The sequence below is a fragment of the Silurus meridionalis genome, chromosome 17 (genome assembly GCF_014805685.1).
Source record: "Silurus meridionalis isolate SWU-2019-XX chromosome 17, ASM1480568v1, whole genome shotgun sequence".
Lineage (NCBI taxonomy): Eukaryota > Metazoa > Chordata > Actinopteri > Siluriformes > Siluridae > Silurus > Silurus meridionalis.
In genome coordinates, this window is record NC_060900.1 from 3172873 (window position 1) to 3196637 (window position 23765).

Here is a 23765-nt window from a genome sequence, read left to right on the forward strand (position 1 = left end):
AGTTAAAGGCACGTGATTGAATAGATACCCTCACCTACATCAAAACCAGACCTGACCAAAATCTAATGAAACCTCTTCCCTGGAAGAGTGAAGGCTATGCAAATTTGGACTAAAAGTGCAATAGGATCACATACGAATATGATGTTCAGGTGTCCACAAACATTTGTGCTGAAATAATGATTGCTTTGTAGGAAAAAAAAAAAATGGGGTGGGGTGGGGGTGTAGTGAGGTTGGGGTCTGCCAACGAGTACATGTGCATACCAGTAATATAAAGAAGCATTTGTGAGTCTTGTTGAGATTCATGAGAGGTACTTTAGCGTATACGTGAATATTTATGAACAAAGTCTGCCCTCTGGTGGCGGACGCGTGAAAACCATTCACATGTTACCCCCTCTCTCGGATTGTTAGCAGTTACACCTGAGAAATCTGGATTAAGGCCTCGCTATCGCATACACATGTGCCATTAATCTATTCTACACGCAATTCGAACAATCGTCACAATCCCCTGCATCCGATACAGCAAGCGGTGGTCTTTTATATCAGAGATGGAAATTAATTAATATTTCGTATCACAGCACAGCAAATGTCCCGATGTACAGCATATGAGAAAATCATTAGCTGACCTGGAATAAACTAAATGTAGAATAAACTGAATGGGTGTAACATTAGTGCCATATTAAGACTTTATTTCTTTATTTAGTTTTAATTATGGAAGTGTTATTCAGGCTATTTTATGCCAATTTGAGTTCAAATGAGGCTCCAGACAAAATACAGCAATATTAAATATTAAATAATATAAAAGAAAAACTAAAAAATTATTCTGCAGCTACTTGTAAATATGTATAACTTTCTTATGCCTCATTACTACTTTTCTTTATATTTTCTACTTATTTTTTTTCTTATATTGTTTAATGTTTAATATTTAATATTGCTGTCGTTTGTCTGGAGCTTCACTTTTTTTATTTATTTTTATTTATTTTATTGTACAAACCGACACTGGCATCTGTAGGTATAAGAAATAAAATTTAAACTCGAAACTGGGACAGAAAAATAGCTTGAATAACAGCCCAATAATAATAAAAAAAATTGTAATAGTCACTAATTATAAAAAAAAAAAAAAAAAGGAAAAAAAAAAAAAAAAAAAATCGCTCAATAAAAACATACGGACTAAAAAAGTGGTTCAACTAATTTAAATAATAGTGTATTATTATTATTATTATAATTGGCAAGTCATACCAAGTAGGCAACTTTTCTTTTATGTAATTGGAAAATTGAGGTTAAAAAATAAAATCAAATAAAAAATTATAAAAATCGACTGGACTATTCTGCATAATGTATAAATAAAAAATAAAAATACAGTATTGATATAAAGAAGTGTTATGGAAAGTGAATATTGGTACATGCCCACTGTGGTTTTAACTCATCTCATTAATATATAAACAGGCCACGATGACCTCATTTGTGTTGTAATATCACAGGAAGCAAATAGAAAGTAAAAGGAAGGGTTTTAGAAGTCAAACCTCAGATGCAGAGCATCAGAACCTAGACCTTTCCCCAGACACCGATAGACGTAGAGTCTCAGATGTACAGCCCCAAATAAAAAAAATCCTCAGGTGTATATTCTCAGGCATGAAGACACAAACCTCAGACTCGGACATAGACACTCGGGGCTAGACAGTCAGACCCCCAGCCTGCAATGCAGCACATCAGATGTACAGCCTCAGGTACAGAGCCTCCTAAGAACCTCCAAAATCTGGATTTGAAAGTTGGTTCTAAAGTAGTGCGACTCTCCAGGAAATCACGTGTCACAAAGTTCCAAGAATCTGAAATGTATAACATACGCGTACAATACGACAGGTCTGAGTATACGCTTTTATAAACGTCATCAGTTTGCTCCTCTTTTTCTTTTACGTATATAACTAAAGACTCATCTGGTGCACAATTTGGCAGGCGTTCTCTACAATGTCTGTCGAGTCGGACCACCGCTCCAATTCTATTCATCTCAGCATCTCAGGTGAATCGTTCTTAGCTGTTGAATTAAAAAAATAATAATTAAAAACAATTAAAGGCATATCTGGCGCCTGACTCTCGAGTGCAAAAGTATAGAAACAAACAGACATCACAACACATCTTCGCAGCTTCTGTGAGTGAATTGTTTAAATTTGATATTAAGACATTCGTTTCCAAATGTCACACGGGTCACGCCATTTCAGCCGAACCCCTGTTTTTACTCTAATAAGCTAGTGAATGTAAAATTAACGTAAATATATATATATCTCCCAGCATTGCAACCTCCGGGTCCTCCAAACCACCAGGTGGCAACGACGAGCGAGCTACAGGTAAGTGTCCTCTGAGCTGTTGATGCTCTCTGCGGAGTTGAACAGAGCACCGTTTTTGCCCTCAGTGGCAGCACTTGAGTCGTCACGGACAGGTGCGTTGTCCTTAAACACAGGACTTTTGTCTGGAGACGGATTTAAAATGGCGGCTGAGTTTTCAGTATTATTATGGAGGTCATCATGGTCAGGGCTAGGATCCCTGAACTGGACGGGAGGTAAATCCAGGAGGTGGGGACGCCACTCTGAAGTCGAGTCATCTACAGGAGCAGTTAGGAGCGATAGATTTTCAATAGGGAGCGATTCTGGCGGTTTTTGATTGACGTCTGAATGCCAGGACGTCTGCACGAGCGGCTCTGTAAAAGTATTCGAGTCTTTCAGCTGATTTTCCTGGTTTGGAGGAAGCGGGGGTGGAAGCGTTGGCGGGTGGGGAGGTATTGCGTCTTGATTTTCCTGGTTCAGAGGCTGTGTTTCTGAGACCTGATCATGTTTAGACTGGCTAGGTAGGGCGTAGGGGTTGGGGATGCTAGGAACAGGGGTTTGGTTTTTCTTCAGGGTCCCTCTTTTCTTCCGTAGGCTCGGCTCCGAATTTTCCTCGGGAATCGACGGGTATCGGACGATGATGGTGGGGTTCTGGTGGAGGTCGTGGCGCGTATGAGGCTCGGTGGCCATGATGTCACGGGCACTGTGCATTCTTTGAATGAGTTTGCGGCTGGGCTCGCCACGCTTTTTCATCCATCGCTTCAGCTGCCTGCGGTGCTCGCGCTCCACGTCCCGCGCAGAGACCGGCAACTCCAGAACCTGTGGCCCAAAAAACAAAAACAAAAACAAATTGACAGTCATTATAAAAAAATTATAATAATACACTCAGTATAATATAATTTTATTGCACATGATGAGTTACTAAATTATCATCATTATTTATTTAAATTATTGCTTGTTCACCATGGTTACTGGATGAGAGGAAATAGTGAGAGACCCCTCATCATCAGTCTTTTATCTGTGGTCTGTGTGTGTGTGAGTGTGTGTGTGTGTGTGTGTGTGTGTGTGTTACCTGCTGCACTAAGAAGGCCTCCTGCATGTATCTGGGTTCAATTGCTCGTAGAACCTCCATAGTCTCATATTGACCGGGGCAGGCCTTCAGCTTATCTCGAGATCCCAACATAGACTTCAACAACACCAAGCCCACACGAAATATAATCTTCACTCCTACACAGAGAGAAAAAAAAAAAAAAAAAGGGAATATACTTTAACAGGATGAACTTCCAACAGAAAGAAAACAGGGTGTTTGTGTGCATGTTTTTGTGTCTGACCGTCACACAGGAACATGTCCCACACTCTGAGAACCGAAGCCCAGGGCAGAGTCCTGGAGAAAGCGCACATGAACCACTCCATCATGTAAAGCACCGGCTCGATCTTGTGCTTGTCCAGGTGTCGATATGCGATGGGACACACTCGCTTTAACAGCGAGTGCAGGATCTCTCCGTCCAGCTGAACTGCCTCCTGCACAGATACGACGGTTTACAACGAGGGTTATTGTTAGAAATGCAAAACTACACGTCTATTTCATTTAGCCTGTTTTATAATAAAAAAAAATATCACAGTAAAAAAAAAAAACAAAAAAAAAAAAACCATCAATCCATATAAGGAAAAAAATTTCAAACATGAACACCAGATGGCGGTATTGAGTCCTATCATACAGAGGAGCAGGGCGGGGTTTGTATAGCTGGTATATAATTTTTAACAGACCCTATGATTTGAGTGTCGTCACAAAGCAACTAAATACAGAGTGCAACTGTTTCCTCTCGTACTTCAGACTACACTCACTTCAGTCAGATTCGAACAGATATAAATATATATACACCAAAGTCACACTCTAGACATTCATATCCTTTCATTTCTGTCGGATCTGTATATAAAAAAAAGCACTTTAATTAGTGTTTTTATGTTGAGATCATCCAGCAGGTCATTTTGTATACCTTAATGAATAGTGGGGTCTTGAGTATTGTGTCTATTTTACACTCTTTTCAATTCAATAAACTTTTTACTCATAAGTGTTATATAAGTCCCTGCATTATAATGGGAAATAAGTGCATTAAAAAAATCTCATGCAATAATAATAATCTGAAATAAAAAAGATCCAACCAATCCAATTTATTGCTAATAAAAATACGCTGATTAACTGACTAGATAAAGCGTCGTGCGCTCAAGGGAGTACGATTCGATTCGACTGTTACCTCCACAGCTGCACTTAATAAAAGCTCTTACGAAGCCTTGGCGAGGTGAACTCGGGTTGTGCAAGCGTGTGAAGGAGCATAAGCATTCCAGGTTATACATCTCATTTGTGTATTTAATACATTTTTTTAATGGAACACCTTTATCACACATCTTGTTGACTCAGCAACACAATGTTTATAAAATCCTGACAGTTCCACATATCGAGGGAGTGAATGAATGAAGGATGGAAGGAATGAAGACATTTGTTAAAGTGTGCTGAAATCAGTAGAACAGTTAAGTAGATCATATCTGTTGAAAATTAAATATTAAATATAAAACTCACAACACACCCAAATGGGGTCTAAGAAATGTATACTATTTACCGTAATTTCCGGACTATTAAGCGCACCCAAATATAAGCCGCACCCACTGAATTTGACAAAGATTTTTATTTTGAAGATAAATAAGCCGCACCTGTCTATAAGCCTGTCTACACTGAAACTAATGAACTTTACACAGGCTTTAATGAAAGACAGTGTCTGTTACACGGCTTGTATCTAAACAGTCGCCTACCAAGAAAGTCATTGTTCACTGTCTTCCGCTGGTCTTCCCAACAATTTCTCTTGAGAGTTTTTCTTTTGGCATCGTCGTGCGTTTAAAAATCACCATCGGTGAAGCTTTTCTCCCGATGCCGTGCAGCTCAGAACACAGGTGAAGTGTGTGTTTTCATGCCCGGTTGTTTTCAGCGTGACGAATGATTCGCATTTCCTGTAGACAGTCCGAGTGAGCGGCAGGTCAAACATCAGAGGAACATCATCCATATTTATGATGTGGTGCGGCCTGATTCAGTGGGAGCGCATCTGATTTAATATAAATAGTTTCTTTGGTTCACCTGAACCCGTTCAGCAATTTCATTGGTCTAATGTTATGGGGTCCAGTTTTTTGGCTTGAAGTTTGTGAAACCGGGAAAAAACCAGGAAAAATCCATAAATTAGCCGCTTCGTTGTTTAAGCCGCGGGGTTCAAAGCGTGGGAAAAAAGTAGCGGCGTATAGTCATTTATATATTTTTAACACTTATTTAATTTTATTTAATCCTTTCAATTGTTAGTAAATCACTCAATTTAATTAATGAAATAAAGTGTATTGCATTAATTTGATTTATTCTATTTGGTCTTAAGATTGGTCTTAAATACAAATATGTGCAAGACTGTTTTAAATTCTGGATTTGTTTTTTATGTTCTAAACAATTGGATTTGGTTCCATTTTCCACAATATAAAAAGCCCGATTTCTCTTTGTTCCTGAATCAAACTAATCCTCTGAATATTTACGCGTCCTCACAGCCACATGTTTTCCCTGTGAATTATTCAGCATAATTTGCTAGTGAGCCTCCTAAATGAATCTGTAAAAGTGGTGTGTTTTCACTCTCCAATATAAAACGACCAGCAAAGTTGGAATTTTCAAGACCGGCAACTTTCCATGGGAATTAACGGGAATAAACTGGAAATTAAAAAAAAGAAATGACAGGTTTGTCAAAAATTACTTTTTAAACTCTGTATCATTTTGCATGCAAATTACCAGATCTTTATATTTATGTTTGTATATTATACAGTTTATATTCATTTCCCCAACTTTCTAATTAATCCCCAAAAATTCCTAGAAATTCTCCAAAAGTATGTTTTCATATTTCCAAAATTTCCCAGATGACGTTCCCACAGAAAGTTTTGTTGGAAATTTACCGCCCCTCTGCAACCCTACTGCAGAGTGGTTTTGAAGCCACCCTTCTGTGCAAAATCTGTGTTGCCCGGACGTCAAGTGCTGCGTAGGTTTTCCACTTTACTGTGGTGTTCAATCAAAGTTCAATCAACAGAGCACAGGGCTGTAATTTCGCGTGATGACTCGTGCAGTAGTGAAGCTATTTTTAATCGCACTTACCAAACCTGCGCTGTAGTAACCAGGAAGGTATTTCTCACAGATCTGAACGAGACCCCAAAATGCATCCTGCACACATCCAGCGAAAGAAACACATTAAGGGTCAGTGTAAAGAATATATAGAATTCATTTCTGAAAAAATACTGCATCTTGACAAAACTGTATTGGGTTTAAAATAAATAAATAAATAAATAATAGTTCAGCAGATGTGGTTTTCCTGCTTTGATAAGCCTGTGTGTGTGGGTGTGTGTGTGTGTGTGTAAGGGGTGTAAAGTGTGTGACTGACCTCAGCAGGCATGTGCATGAGCAGAACTGCAGCGATAGGAGCCTGAGCCTGACAGTAACCTTCATCAGGCCTGTAAAGCGTGTAGGCCTTTAACACTCGCAACAGATCCTGCTGCCTATACACACATACACACACAGACACACCATTATGTGTGAAAAATTATAATAATATTAATCTTATAATCACACACACACACACACACACTCACCCGTGTCCTCCTCGTGACACAAACATCTCATGGAAAGGGAACTGTCTGTGTAAATCTCTCTCGATCACATCTACCCACTTTGGATCACCCTCTCTGCTGTCCAGCTCCTGGAAGCAACACCACGCACACAAACACACACACACACACACACACACACACACACACACACACACACACACACACACACACACACACACACACACACACACACACACACACGTAGATTTATAATGCTGCAATATCAAAGGAATTATACACCAGTGTGTTTTTACAAACAAAGCATGCATTTAGCCTTGCATCCCTAATACAAATAGTTTCTCCTTATCATACTGAGAAAGAGCAAGCAGAGAGAGAGAGAGAGAGAGAGAGAGAGAGAGAGTGTGTGTGTGTTGGTCTGACCTTGAAGGTTTCACTGTTTCTCTCCCTCTTCACTTTTCCCCCAGACAGGTACAGCCAGGCTCTTCCTCTCATTGATGGAGGGATTCCTTTCTGACATCGCAGCCTTACCTGTGTGTGTGTGTGTGTGTGTGTGTGTGTGTGTGTGTGTGTGTGTGAGAGAGAGAGAGTGAGAGAGAGAGAGTGAGTGAGAGGGAAACAGAAGACAAACAAACATTAGACATAGAATTAGCATTAGGTTAGAAGGGACTGAAACGAGTCAAAGATGAGTCAAATTTCTGTTTTCATTTGTTTATTTATTACATTTTTTAACGTACAGTTTTCGTTCAGAGAGTTCCATCGCTAAACAAGAACATCACAAGGAAGAAAAGCGATCCAACTCTAATAAATCTAACTTTTTGGCTTTGTATTTGACTCATCCTCGTTTCAGTTTGATTCCTTACGTTTCAAAATTGCTTTCAAAATCTTGATGAACAAAAGCTATAATAGAACCGAAGAAGAACTTCTCCAGTGAGCGTATGATGGTAGTTGATATAGACATGCAGCCTGCATGCATGTACCTTACTGGGGTTACTAATTTTTTTTTAGGGTTGGGGGCAAACAACCAGGTGCAAATGCATTAGAAGTACATCGACCAACACACACATATGCACGCGCAATAACACAAATGCATGCCGAGTTTTCAGGTAAATACGTAACTCACAAAGAAAGACGATACAGTTATACTTGTTTCATACACACACACACACACACACACACACACACACACACACACAGTAATACCAAGCGATTCCACAATTTCAAAATGCCGCGTTATTGTTTTGTTGACGTCCTAATATATATAAATTATTTGTTTTCTCAATTCAACAAACAAAACTAATAAGCAAATATACCGTTATATTTCTCAATGCCAGCGCTCATTCTGCTTTTAATCCTATTTTAAATCGATAAATAAATACATTTTAATGTTTAAAATATATGTTAAAATGAAGTACATTTAAATAAGCCCAATATATAATATAATAAACTGATTCTTGAATGAATAAATAAATAAATAAATATTAATCAATATAATCCTTTTAGTAAACAATTTATTAATCTATGTAATCTCGGGGTGGGGGGGGTGTGTGTGTGTGGGGGGGTGTTCCTGTATTGTGGTATACAGTCGTCTTTTATTCTCATTTCCATATAAAAAATAAATAAATAAATAAATAAAAAAGAGACTGCTCCGTTATGCAAACACATACGGCAGAAATTATTACACAGTGCAACACACACACACACACACACACACACACAACCCTGACAGTTCAGGAAAACCTGCAGCTCCAACTCTTTACCTGAGATTTCATCAATTGCAGCAGAAGCTTTAGAGAGCTTAAGAGAAGAAAGAGTAAGACACACACACACACACACACACACACACACACACACACACACACACACACAGACACAAGCTGAATGAGAACAGTTCAGTTCAGCGAGATGCCGTACTTGTCCAGACACAACGCAACTAATGAGGCAGTTGGGCAACCTGCAGCTCCACGAGTAATTAAAGTCTGAACAGAGAAACATTCTACAGGCAAAAGTATTGGGACACGACTTTTCCAGCCATGTGTGGTTCTGCCTCAAAACCTGGATGCACAAAATTATACAGGATGTCTTTGGAGGCAGTAGCATGAAATTTTTCCTTCATTTGAACTAGGCGACCCAAACCCTAATCCAGCATGACACAAAGTGCACAAAACAAACTCCATGAAGATATGCTTTACATGGGTTGGAGTGGAAAAACTTCTGCTTCAGAGCTCTAAACCCTATTGAACACCTTTGGGAGGAATGTAAATACTGACTGCACCCCAGGCCTCCTCACATCACCTACAACAATACCTGACTTTACTAACACCATTTTGACTCTATGAGCACAAATCTCCAGAATATCTAGTAGAACATCTTCCCAGAAGAGTAAATATTAAAAAGAGCAAATGGGGACTAAATGTGGAATGGGACATCTATATAGTGTAGTAAGGAAATTGTGCTGTAGAGGATGGAACTTGAGTCAGGTTGAGAGGATGAGCGCAGAGAGAGAGAGAAGATGAGCGCAGATAAAAAGAGAGAGAGCGAGAGAGAGAAAGAGAGAGAGAGAGAATCTTTAATCAACAATAGCTGTTAAGAATTCAAAGCCTTACATTTTTTTTTTAATTATACACCAAACAGGCATAACATTGACATTCTAACATTATCAGCGGTTAAGTGAAGAACACTGATGATCTCTTCATCATGGCACCATCATGGCACATTTTATCCTCAAATTTGACATGTTAAAAGCAGGAAAAAATGGGCGAATGTAAGGATTTGAGCGAGTCTGACAAATTGTGACGTCTAGACATCTGGGTCAGAGCATCTCCAAAACTGCAGCTCTTGTGGGCTGTTCCCGGTCTGCAGTGGTCAGAATCTATCAAAAGTGCTCCAAGGGAGGAACAGTGGTGAACCGGCGACAGGGTCGTGGGCAGCCGAGTCTCATTGATGCACAAAAAGGGGAACCAACACAATATTAGGCAGGTGGTCATAATGTTATGCCTGATCAGTGTTACAGTCAACGTTATTAATTAAAAAAAGACCATTAGTGCACTGTCTGATCCAATTATTTTTCATACAGCTGATGATAAAAAAAAAGGGTTTCAGTTACCTTCTTGAATCTCTTGTTGATCCACTTGTCCCAGTCCTTCAGCATCTCTAACCATTTCAGCTCTCTCTGCCTCAACACCTCCGGGGGAACCTCCTGAGCCCTGGTGCATAAACACAAACATCACTTTGAGCAAAGCGTTCAAACGCAAAACATTTCCAATCATCTGCATAATCTGAGAGTAATCATGAACACACGATATGGACAAAAGAATGGATACCTAAGCATACGATTGTGCTTTTTTTGCCGTTATAATAATCTCCACTCTCCAGGCAAAATGTTCCACTAGATTTTGTCAAAGTTTGTGCTCATTCAGCTTTAAGACTGTTAGTAAAGTCAGGTACTAATGTAGGTGAGGTGAGGAGGCTTGAGGTGCACTCAGCGTTCTAATTCAATAGGCTCCAGACCGCTATAGCAGGAGATCTTCCACTTCAACCCAGATCTTCATGGAGCTGGCTTTGTGATAGGGGCACGCTCATGCTGGAGCAGGTTTGGGTCTGAAAATTTCATGCTCCAGCATCTGACGACATCCAACACGATTGTGTGCCTCCAACTTTATAGTAGCGGTTTGGAGAAGAACCAAATACGTCTGGAAATGTCAGTCGTCCCGATACTTTTGCCAAATAGTATATCGATGTTGTAATCACAGATTTGTTTTCGAAGGTGTGACATGCACAAGCTTCTGATGCTACAGAGATCCACGCTGCTGTGTGACGTAAAGCAAGTTGTCCTGCTGGTTTAGTTTGTTTTTCTTTAAGCTCGTTTGTAACACGCTGGAAATCTGAAACATGTTTCGACAAACCTACAATGAGGAGGGTTACTCTTTATTCAGCTTTTTTTTTCTGTTTAAAGCTGGTTTCATTTGTGTTTATAAATAATAATAACAATAATTTGGTATAAAAATGCAGACTCATTACTGGGATGGTGTTTCGGAAAAATAAAATTCCCGGTTGTTCCGTTTGCTAAAACGCTTAGGGCGTGGTAGCTTAGTGGTTAAGGTGCTGGGTTACTGATCGGAAGGTCGGGAGTTTAAGCCCTGGTATTGTCAAGCTGCCACTCTTGGGCCCTTGAGTAAGGCCCTTAACCCTCTGTGCTCCATGGGGGCCGTATCATGGCTGACCCTGCACTCTTCTGAACAAGCTGGGATATGCAATGAACGAATTTCTCTGTGCTGTAATATATGCGAGACAAATAAAGGCTATTCTATTCTATTCTATGAACACAAGCCTATGATAAATGTTCTGTAATTGCACCATAGATGAAGATGTGATGGACATTTTTATTTACATCTCTTTCTTCTGCTACAAATCACCAGATTATCGAGGGAAATAAATTTTTTTTTTAAAGTCAGCTTGTAAGACAAACATTCCCTTTACGAAGTTTTGCGGATGCGAACAAACCTGTCCTCAAAGTGAAATTTGTTTGGAGTAGAGAAAAAAAAATTATTACATTTTTTTTTTTAAATAAATAAAAATAAAAATAAAAAAAGGGAGGAGAGTCTACAAGAAGCGCACTGGATATATTTTTTTTATTTTATTAATTTTAATATTTTTTTTATTACTCAATACAAAATTCTGTATAAAATATTTTGATTTGGATTTGTTTTAGCATATTATATTGTTTATTTGATAGTATTTACAGCTCTTACATCATTAGGAGATATGCATAGTCAATAACAAACACAGTAACTGACAAGTATTACAAAAAAAGATCATTAAACGATGCGTATGATGAATTTGATACGTCACTAAACTTACGAGTTTTAGAGCAGACTTGCAATTTGCACATTTGAAGACACATATTTCTTAAACAATTTTACCTTTATGCTACAAACTGCAGCACTTCCGGCTCTCTCAGTGCTAAACTGGGAGCTATTAGTGTCCCTTACCTGTAAACCACTTTAACATCGTAAAAGTCCAACAATAAACACAACTTGGGTAGAAACAAAAAAACTGTCTTTTTATTTAAAATCTTTTAAGACAGGGTTCCTATAAGAAAGAGTTCCAAGTAGAAAACAAGAAGCCAGAAAGCCTCAGGAAATCTTACGTCTAGGCGTGTACGTTTGTGATACGTTTCTAGATTAATGCTGTTTCAGCAGTAGTATGGGAGTGTAGTGCACAGGCCACTTTATTTTCATTGAAAAATCCTTCCTGAGCATGAATAATAGCTGGACAATAAGTTTCTCCAAACATTCATCCTAAATACTTTGCGATTCCTCTTGTACAACTGGTCAAAGGTGTTTCTCGCTGGTTATTTTTGACCTTGTGCTCCAGTTCATCCCAGAGCAGTTCAATAGGATTTAGGAGCGGTGACTGGACAGGCCAATCCATGCTAGAGACCACTCCAGACAACCGTTTGTACAGACGTACAGTTCGTCTCATTGTCTTGTTATATGGTGATGTTGGGCATGGTGTTGAAGTATGAAATGGGAGCCATGTTGGTTCGGGATTCCTTTCACATTCCGGAATAAATCTCCAACCTTCTCTGCATCAAAACAACCCCAAACCACTAAGCTTCCACCTCCATGTTTGACTATGGGGGGTTGCTGGGGTTGAGGCAGTCTTCTAACATCTTCTCTCCTGTTCTTCTTACATAAGATCTTCCATTAGAGCCCGAAATGTACAAATTAGACTGCCCACAAAACTCTGTTCCACTCGTTCACTGTCCAACTCGTGTATGTTTTTGCTTTTTAACTGTTGCATAGAAACAAAAGGAAAATGCATGTGTCTCAAGATCCATAAATAACTCGAAGTTTCCAGACTCTGCTCTTCACTCCACACACCTCAGTCAAATCACTTTCCTTATTCAAAAGGTACTGGTAAAAAGGTACAAAAGCACTAACCAGAACACAAATATCATTCCAAAATGTGATATGAAACTCACACTTCCTTTTTTGGTTGATTCTGACTAATTCTTTGTTTTTGTTTTTTTAGTCAAAAAAAAGGGAAAGAAAGTTTCCTGTTCCTCCCTAGCAAATGCTGCCAAGAAAAGTCAAGCAGGTAATAAATGTTGGGAAAGTCGAGATGGGTTTTGAACCCGAGATTCGCTCCTGTTTTTATGCAGGCACTGAATGTGTGTGTGTGTGTGTGTGTGTGTGTGTGTGTGTGTGTGAGTGTGTTTGACCTCAGGGCATCAGAGCGCCCATAAACCTGAGCAAACAGGAAGCCGGGTGTCTACTCAGCACAGTGCAGAGCCACTCGCCCACAATCAGCTATTTCACACTCCTCCAGAGCACATATGTAACTCCAGACTTCATCATTCTAAACTTGGCGTGTACTCATACCGATATTGCAACCAATAAGAGTACCAAAAAGTGCCAAACGGTACCAAGAAGCTCCATCTCTACCTATTCATCCAAAGGTAATACCATTTTCCACAAGAAAAAAAATTAACAAGTCAAATAAATGTTTTTTTTTATTAAGGCTCAGCATTTGAGTTCCTGCCCAGAAAGGCATATGACGGCCTGTATCACTCGGCTGCAGCTAAGATCCCATTATAGCTCCACTGGTTTTATTACTTCATTCATTACTGACACACTTGGCACAACGTTGTGCGTTTCTCCTTCTCCTAGGGTGAGGCCGAACCATGTAAGGCATCACAATCATCTGGTTTTGAAGAACATAACAGATTTTCCTCTTGACTTCCTGAAATGTCTGAATGGTCATCGTCAGGCCGTGAGGGCGTGTTCGGAAATTCAACAACTGCTATAGTGAGATGTCACGCAGTCGTTTAGGTAGCGGATACATCTTAACCCGAAAACAGGCTCGACCCGACTAACCACCAAACTGTTAGACACAGATTTCCAATCCTGATAAACAAAACCAATGGTTCCGGAGTCAAAGATTAACTGCAGCGAAAATCATATAATCTAATAAGCGAATTTTAACATGCTGTTATTTGACAAAAGAAAAACTATAATAATTGTGAGGTTTTCTATGAGGGGGTGACTTTTTGTTAACATTATGGAAGGAATCTCCAGTATCAGCGATTTGTGTAGTTAAATAAAAAAGATTTTCATAGAGATTTCCTGTGAGGGACTTTTGCTTCCAGGTTTCTGGTTAGTGAATGTTACTGCACTTGAAAAGCAGTTATAACCTAGTAAGAATAATCTTTCCTGGACTGCTTGTTGCGTCCGGATGTCCCTCCTGTCAGTCATATTATTGATACTCTATTGGCCACCACACAATCAGGGGGGGTGGAGCTTCATAAACATGGATGGAAAATCCTTCCACCAAAACATATGCTCCCAGAAAAAAAATACGCTTTCCAGAACTGATGGCACCAAATGTAAATAATGCTCTCAACTGATCTTTACAAATTTATTATTTTATATAACTCAATATTGATATACTAAATATTTGAAACGAACAACCCAACAATCCAATAGCAAGCCTACAATCCAGCCTGAGGTGCCATGACAGAAACACTCGTCATTAATCAAAGATGTCAAACTCTTTCACAGAGACCTGAGGAGCACCAGAGTGGATTGAGACACAGCCCTTATCTTGGATTAGATTCTAATCTTCCCATGTAAGTATTAACAAAAGGAGACAGACTAGCTGGAGCTGCTATAATAGTTTTGATGTAATCGCAGTTGTTCCAATAAGCTGTAATAGCGCGTGTAATAAACTCGCACGTGACCCGAGCAGTGAAAAATACCCCTGTTGCTCGTCCCCTCTCAATCGACACCAAATGCCCAAGCGGTCAGCAGCTAGTTAGTGGCCTGCGCTCAGACGGCAGGCGTAAACACAACATCCGGCTCGTAGAGAGAAAGAGAATGGGCTGTAGTTAGTCTCCTGGGTCTTGCCGCACTTATCTTTGACTGCATGACTGCAATCTGTAAACAACGGCATGTTTATGTTTGTCTTTCCTCCAGTTCTCCCTCCAGACCACACCGTCCTGTGCTTATAATCATTTATAAAGCGTGCTGTAACAAAACTTCTTTCGAGACGGCGTATCTAATCGTGCTCGGCTAATTCTTGCTCGGCTTGCTTGACTTCTCAGTCACTGATAAGGAAGACGAAACGTACGTCAGGTGCGATCCAGAGCAACACGCGTGCTTATCGCGATGCCGTCTCCGCCAACATTCAAAGCCAATGAGGGGAAAAAATGAAGCAAACAAGAAGCAAAGAAAACTCGAATCAGTTTTCTCACACAGACACATCAGACATCCGTCTATATACAGTATAAGCGTCTTTCAATGGATTTCAAAGTCTCTACAATTTACTAACTAAAATAACATTTTTAAAAATCTGAAAGTCGGATTGTAATTGTATCCAAGCTGAGCTGAACAAAAAGGGAAAGGAAATGTAATTAGACAAGAAGGACGCAAAACCTGCAAGTTCTTGATAGTTTCATAAAGAAATGAAAGCAAAGAGAAGAACGAGCTCCATTTGTGTTGGTTTGAAAAGTAACAGAGTGGAATCTCAATTCATTTATACACGACACTGAGTTTGAGATTAAAATTTATTACCTTTTCTACATTTTGCCAAGTGCCGATCATAATTACACCAGATCCGTTTGTAAATCTAATCCAGCCCAAACCGGGATTAAGTCTAGATGTAGTAAATAAACCTAGGATTGATACTGTCTTAAAATTTGGATCGGTAATGAAACGAATTTGACATTCCAATCCAGTGACGTGTCTTATGTCGAGAATGCGTGATAGGAACAGTCGGCCAAAACTCACAGCTCTGGGAACAATATTGTTATAAAAAAGTTACAAAATAAGTCCTAAAACATTAAATAAAAACTTTGGAAATTATGCCAGACATGCAGAACGGCTATAAAAAACATTGACAACACCACAAACACATACACTCATAGCTCTATCAAGACTGTTAAATAAGGACACAGAGAGACAAGTGAGTCTGCAGTGTGTTAGGAACCACCTCACACCGTACAGGAAAGAAAACAAACATATGTAGGGAGAGAATAAATGTAGTACGTGGAGCGTTTTGAAATGATGTTCTTTACAAAGTCAAATTGAACATTAACGCAAGTTAAAATATGCTACATCAAATCACAATGTACCAAACCAAATCGAGTCGGAGCAGAACTAAATCTAAACCAAATCGAGTCGGAGCAGAACTAAATCTAAACCAAATCGAGTCGGAGCAGAACTAAATCTAAACCAAATCGATTCGGAGCAGAACTAAATCTAAACCAAATCGATTCGGAGCAGAACTAAATCTAAACCAAATCGATTCGGAGCAGAACTAAATCTAAACCAAATCGATTCGAGCAGAACTAAATCTAAACCAAATCGAGTCGGAGCAGAACTAAATCTAAACCAAATCGAGTCGAGCAGAACTAAATCTAAACCAAATCGAGTCAGAGCAGAACTAAATCTAAACCAAATCGAGTCGGAGCAGAACTAAATCTAAACCAAATCGAGTCGGAGCAGAACTAAATCTAAACCAAATCGAGTCGGAGCAGAACTAAATCTAAACCAAATCGAGTCGGAGCAGAACTAAATCTAAACCAAATCGATTCGGAGCTGAACTAAATCTAAACCAAATCGATTCGGAGCAGAACTAAATCTAAACCAAATCGAGTCGGAGCTGAACTAAATCTAAACCAAATCGATTCGGAGCTGAACTAAATCTAAACCAAATCGATTCGGAGCTGAACCAAGTCACATCAGAGCGCTGAACTAAATCTAAACCAAATCAAGTTGGAGCTGAACTGAATCTAAACCACATCGAGTCAGAGCTGAATCAAATCATGTCAGGGTGCTGAAACAAAGAGTTAAAGCTGGACTAAATCATGTCGGAGCTGAACTAAATCTAAATCTGAACTAAATCTAATTCTAAAATAAATCAGGTCATAGCTAAACTAAATCTAATCCAAAACGAGTCGGAGCTGAACTTAATCATGTCGAAGCTGGACTAAATCTAAATCTGAACTCCATTGTGTCGGCGCTAAACTAAATAAAAATCGGAACAAAATTGTGTCAGAGCTAAACTAAATTAAATCGGAACTGAGTCATGTCTAAATCTAAAATGTCAAAATCTAAATCTGAACTAAATAATAATAAAACATTTTATTAATAGGTGCGTTACATAACACTCAATGACACTGTACATACAATAAAAAACCAAAACTAAAAATAACAGTTAAAAATTATGAAACGCTACACAACCAGAAAGACGTGCAAATACAACGTGGACGAAATGCCAGCCTGAGAAGATGTGTTTCTAAAACAGATTTTAAAATAGAGACAGAGTTGGTGCTGGGGATATCAACAGGAAGTAAAGTTCACAGGTATGGGGCAGTGTAGCTTAAAGCTCGAGATCCCATAGTTGCCAAACGAATATGAGGAAGAACAAAGTGGGATGAGGACGCTGATCTAAGCGTTTGAGAAGGAGTATGAGTTAGAAGTAGGTCAGATGAATAGGAAGAAGGACTGGGTTATGTAAACCCTTATAAAAGGAAAAGCAGGATTTTATATTCAATGCGCTGTTGAACAGGAAGCCAAGTGCAGCTGTTGAAGAACAGCGGATACGGGGTCCATTGTAGGAGTTCTAGTGACTAAATCTAAACTAAACTCATGGCAGAGCTGAAAAAACCCCAATCGGTGCTCAACCAGATCATGCTGATGCTTAAACGATGCATGCTGGGGTTTATTGGAATCGCGTGCTAAAATTTGCATGCCCTGAAAACGAAGAACAAAAAAGGAATTTGTTCCAAACAAGCCATGTAGCGTAAATAACAATCGCATGTCCATTCATTAGACTCCGACTTCTTACCTAATATTCTGGACAGCTTATGGATTCAAGGTGTAATCGTATCAGAAGATTTGATTGTGAAACCCATATTGGGCTGATATTCGTCACTATTCAAATCAAAGCCTCCAGGTGACGCGTCATACTCACGATTCGGCCGAATACTTCTGCGCTCCTCCGATAAAGCCGTACTTGTCGGTCTCCCCGAACGGCGGAGATCCGTTGAGTTCGGAGTCTGAGCCGAACGAGCTTTCTCCATCGTCTCCGAAATGACTGCCCACCGTCCGCACACTCATCGTGTCCGACATCTGATCGCCATTCTCAACATCAGCCATCGTGAAGTTCGAGGGTTTAAGCCATCAACGTTTTTGAGAAAAAAAAGGCGAGATGGAGTAAATTGAAAAGCCCAGGATGCTACGAGTACAGGAACATGGCTGATGTCTGAAGCTCGCACAGGTAACTATGGAGAGAGAGAGAAAAAAACAAAACAGTAAAAATGAAATTGCATTTTTTTTTTGCACAATTTTTACGTCATTTTTTTTGTTTTTACTTATTTACATTCTTTCGTCCACAACTTTTTTACTGTATATTTAAACATTAATGCTTCCCGGAGTTACAGTGGAGGACATATTTCAACATCCACTGTTCAGGAGACTCCGTAAAACAGGACTTCCGGTCGAAATGCGGCAAAGAAACCAAGAAATGCAAAGGAATGGACATCAGATCAAGCTCGAATCGTCCCACCATTCCTCAGGGTAAAAGGTAGACATCAAGACTCTTTTCTGTTCTGGCACCAAGGTGGTGGAATGAACTTCCCCTAGATGTCCGAACATCTGAGTCACTGCATATCTCCAAATGACCAGCAAAGTCACACCTCTTCCTGAAGCACATGAACTAGCATTTATTTTCCCTGTTTGCTTTTATGTCTTAAAAAAAAAAAAGTGTGCTATAATTCCTCCAAAGTTTAGGGTTGATGGTATCCTAAATTTCCAAGTGACCATTAATAAGAGACTGCTAAATGTAAACGTAGATCGGTGGAAAACTGTGATTTCTTCTGAGGAGTCCAAATTTGAGATGTTCGCTTCTAACCACCGTGTCTTTGTCGGACATACAGACTGTATACAGACGGTTCCTGAACATGTGGTTCCCGCTGTGAAGCATGGAGGAGGAGGTGATATAGTATGGGGGATGCTTTGCTGGTAACACTGTTGGTGATTTAATCAAAATTGAAGGCCCACTTGAACCAGCATGGCTACCACAGCATTTTGCACCGAAATGCCGTCCCATTTGGATTGGGACCGTAAACAGGACAACTTCCCCAAAACACACCTCGAAGGTTACGTAGCAACAATTTGTCCATGACGGAGTGCTGCATCTGATGACCTGTGTTCCAATCTAAACCCAGTTCAGATGGTTTGAAACGAGCTGGAAGGGAGAGCAAAGGAAAAGCAGCCAACAAGCACTGTCTGGGAACTTCATTCGAGTTGTGCGAAGCTGTCAGAATCAAAAATATTCCAGATCAATATGTTTTTGTTCAATACACAAGTCCAGACGTTGTTTTTGTTTTGTTTTTTATAGTTTAGATGTTGTTTACGTCCAAAGTGGAAAATAATAATAAAGAAAAATAAACCAGTGAAAAAGAAGAAGGACTGTCCAAACTCTTTACTGGTACTGTGTAGATAAAATTTTGTAAAATTATTGGTAATAAGTTAAAAAAATATATATATATATATATATATATATATAAAGTTTAATGCTAAACAACAACAGTTGAAGTCTTTTAGATTGGACGCCAAAATATTTTAGCATAGCGACGTGTCATTCACTGTAACTAGCTAATGAGGGTTTATTAGACAGCTACACGTGTATACATATAGATTTCGTAAATATCACTCTAAATATTCATAAAGCATCATTTCCCATATATCAAATCTAATCTAACGTTATTCATATCCAAACGCACGACTCGAGCTAGCGAGCTAACTCTATCGAGAACTTAGCCTGCTAACTAGCTTCATTCAACTATAACAACAATTCCTCACCTCCAAACAAACACTCAGAGACACACAAAAAAACCCAACAAACAAAAAAGTTGTTCTGCGACGCCACAATCCACTTTTATGTCCTTTTAGTCAGAACAAAATAAATCCCAAAACTCCTTCTATTAAAAGACCATACTCCCGAAGTGTCATATTCGTAATATATATCACAAGACTTCTTTTCTTACCACCCACATTATGTAATATCCCGCCTCCTTCTCCAGGATTGGCTAGTTCGAGCACAAATTCTGAGCACTGATTGGTTAATGAACACCCAACCCTTCTAACAAGACGCCAATTGGACGCTGAGGGAGCGCCAACGCGCGAGGAGGAGGAAGGCGGGGCCTTCGGAATGTGGTTGTGAAACGTACCAAGAAATACGCGAGAATTTGACAGATCTGCGCATGCGCATTGCTTTGTCGCTTGCTTTGATGCATTGAACTGGGTGGAGGATTGGATTTTTGTTTTTGTTGTAATATAATGTATTACCTAAATAGTAAGAATATAAATAATAAAATAGTAAGTATAAAAATTATACTAATAATAAGAAATTACACTGTTGATTACTGAAAGCTGAATTGATTCAGTGGTCAAGTGCTGCCATCTAGTGGAAATCTTCATCATTTGCTTTATAATGATATGATAAAGAATGAATATGTTCTTTATATGTAAGTTTGTCCCTGATGAGCAAGTCAGTGGTTACTGTGGCAAGGAAAAACTCCATGAGACGGCATAAGGAAGAAACTTTGAGAGGAACCAGACTCAAGAGGGAACTTCATCCACCACTGCTCATGATGCCACTAATACTGCTGTATTAGACATTTCAAACTAGGAAGAGTCAAACACATGCAAGTGAATTCGATACACACAGTGAAACGCTAAATATAAGCAGCTCGACCGACAGATTAGTGGATCCGAAGTAACGGTTGTTGAATAAGTTAAAACCCAAAGTTATTTATTCTGGAATAGACATTCATATCCACTATAAGGACTCAAGAAAGAACACAAGAATATGTGTTTTGCATAAAGGTTTATTGACAGACAACAACAACTGCCCTTAGACTTCCATTATAATCAAGTTTTCTCTCTTGCTCTTTTTTTTAGTACAGGAAGTAATCTGGTGTCAGAATTGGGAACATTCTTCTAATGTTGAACATCATTAATGAAATTAACACCTTTCTTTCCCACAAACCGTCTCTCTCTCACATACATACACACACATACATACACACACACCAAACTCATAGTATTGTATTCAATACGGTGTTAAGCCTGATTGAGGTATGTTTTTTTTTTTCGTATTTACGATTCTTCCTTCTCATCGCCATGGGTGATAATGTAACACAGAGATTTGTAGTCAATATTCCCGGACACGTCAATCGGGGCTAAAGAAAAAGCCTGCTCCACCTAGACATGAAGAAGAACATATCATTTAAATCTGTATTAAAATGGCGTCAACAATCATTCAGATGCTCCACTGCGTGTCTTTCCAAACACTCAACAATATACCTAAGCTCTAGTTTTGACCGTTTATCATGTAAACCATGACTTTTGGCCTAAAAAGGCAAAGACGTTTGTCATTGCAAGTTAAAGGTGCTAGGCAACCAGGGCATCAAGCATGTTTAGCTAGCTACCACTGACTTTAGCACTGACCACCGGCAGCTTAGATGTCCCAAATTATACCTTGTAACATCATAGCGACAGTGTAAACAAGGCAAATTTGTTAGAAATGTGCACTTTTCCCTCAGAAATGCTCTGAAAACACCCTATTACAGCATTTTTTTTTGACCCACGTAGCATTAATGCTAGCATACTTGCTGTATTAAGTTTTATGAAACAAAATTAGCCACCAAAGATTTCCAAGAAAGACTTGCAGCTGAACCTAATCTAATGGTTTGACTTATTAAAGTTCATCATTGTCATGTGGCAAAATTTGAGTTAATAATAATTTAGTTTATTATGCAAATCTCACAACATTAACAGGATTAAATCATACAGTTCTTTAAATAATGGGTGGAAAAAAAGCAAGCAATTAGCAAACAAGCTACCTTGTGAAAACGGCCCACAATGTGCTGACGCATGCACACGTTCACAAGCCATAATCAGTGTTTTCAGAGTAAATCTGCGAGAAACAATACTGTGAATTTGGGTTTTGTCTAATTTCAGTTCGACTCCCTGTTTACATTTGTGTAATGGTTTTCTGCTAGTCAGGTGGTTTTCCTTAGCCACTAACCAGCATTATGCTCACATATCATCATTGCTTGTAGAATGTTCGTAGCTCTAACCACTTAAAAGTTAAATAAATACATTTCACTATTGATCCAAAACTCAGTAAATTCACACAATTTGTTGCTCGAAAGTTCTGCAATGAAACCACGAGAGCAAGCAAACCTCTTCTGCTGTGAACTTGTCTGCCTGGTTCATTAGAAGCCTTTTGAACCTGAGATGAGGGAAACAATGCTTCAAAAACCTTAATACTTTATCCAAAATCAAAAAAGTTTCTTCAGTAGAAAACAAAATGTCCATGCTTTCTTTTGCACACTCACTCATCCTTCTTGACAAATCCAGTGCCATCGGGGTCGAACAGTTTGAATGCATTGAGAATGGTGTCTTCTGGGTCGGTACCTGTACATGAGGAATGGAAAACTGTGTTTAAATGAGTCCTAATGGTCAATTATATACCATCATAATCCAACCTTTGAAATTGTCTCCAATAAAAGCATTCATCACGAATAACAGCAAAGCCGGTCATCGTATTTAAATGCCATTTACATTAACACCAGCTTCTGTTTTCACTCTAGGATGATCTTTTATTTTTTGACATCCATACCATTGAGTTTTTCTCCAAAGAGAGCCAGGAAGACAGTAAAGTTGATTGGTCCTTTACCCTCAGCCAACATGGCATCCAGTTCCTCGTCACTTATATTCAGTTTTCCTAATAAGGTGAGAGAAAACAAATGAGATGCAAAGAGGCTAAACCGGCATGCCACATGATTATACAACATGTATGTTGCGTGTTGAACTTTTTCAATACGCTTAAAAGTGTACCCAGTAATTTGACACATCAAGAGCTAATTTAAAATCCAAATGCCAGAACCTTCAAATGTGCAACCCGAAGTAACAAAGTTCTAACATTCAGCCACTTTCTGTTCTTACTTGGGGTTCAAAGTTGAGTGATTTTGTGTTTTGGTAAAAAAAAAAAAATTGATTGTCCAAATTATTTCTTTGTTCAATTTTTTTTTTTTTACAGTACCACAATTTGAGTAGCTTTTTCAAATATGAATTTATCACTGAGTAAAAAGACAAAAATCTAAAATCTGTGTAATCATACCTAATTGTGCATACGTTTCCTTCAGGTCTGATTTCTTAATCACGCCATCTCGGTCCTGATCAATGCAGCCAAAAGCCTGCAAATGAACCCGTGCGTATGTTTGTACACATGAATTGCACGCCGCAATTTAAACAACATGCAATATAGGATAGTTAAATATGATATGGTAATACGGTAAATATGCATCACCTCTTTGAACTCCTGAATTTGTGATTGCTCAAACATGGAAAAAACATTCGAGGAGGCCCGCTGGGTGTTCTTCCGCTTCGCAGCTGTTTTCTTACTGGCCTGTGTGAAGGAAATCAATTATGTAAATCCCGAATACCATTCAGATTCTGTTTACCATTGTTTAGTGAACAGTAGTTTATAAAAAGACAAAAAGTTTTTTTAGAAATACTATTTTTCTCTCATTTCTCTCATATTTTTGCCGTCATCGATTCAGATATAGTACCGTTTGATTCTACATTATATGCTAATGTAGTGTAAGTGAAAATGGTGCTTACTCACCATGGTTGCTGGCTTCTTGTGGCTCTCTTTGAGAGTGTGTGTGTGTGTGTCCGGGTCAGTGGGAGCTGATAGTGGCTTTATGTATAGCTCACCTTATCACTAAGCTCT

At 39.0% G+C, this 23765-nt stretch overlaps 2 protein-coding genes across 2 annotated transcripts; both read right to left on the reverse strand.

Annotated features, from left to right (window-relative positions):
* Window positions 1-1185: 1185 nt before the first annotated feature.
* tbc1d10aa (TBC1 domain family, member 10Aa) lies at window positions 1186-19990 on the reverse strand. Its single transcript, XM_046871109.1, has 10 exons — window positions 19823-19990; window positions 17931-18240; window positions 10057-10156; window positions 7374-7481; window positions 6975-7081; window positions 6767-6881; window positions 6484-6549; window positions 3647-3836; window positions 3388-3542; window positions 1186-3134 (listed from the first exon to the last, which is right to left on the reverse strand). Exons 2-10 carry the CDS (start codon window positions 18113-18115, stop codon window positions 2334-2336), a joined length of 1827 nt encoding a protein of 608 aa, XP_046727065.1. The 5' UTR covers window positions 18116-18240; window positions 19823-19990; the 3' UTR covers window positions 1186-2333.
* Window positions 19991-20832: 842 nt separating this feature from the next.
* On the reverse strand, window positions 20833-23756 carry myl7 (myosin, light chain 7, regulatory). The gene is made up of 7 exons (XM_046871124.1): window positions 23658-23756; window positions 23340-23438; window positions 23151-23226; window positions 22650-22754; window positions 22366-22444; window positions 22211-22259; window positions 20833-21226 (listed from the first exon to the last, which is right to left on the reverse strand). The coding sequence occupies exons 1-7, from the start codon at window positions 23658-23660 to the stop codon at window positions 21122-21124; spliced, it is 516 nt and encodes a 171-aa protein (XP_046727080.1). The 5' UTR covers window positions 23661-23756; the 3' UTR covers window positions 20833-21121.
* Window positions 23757-23765: the final 9 nt, after the last annotated feature.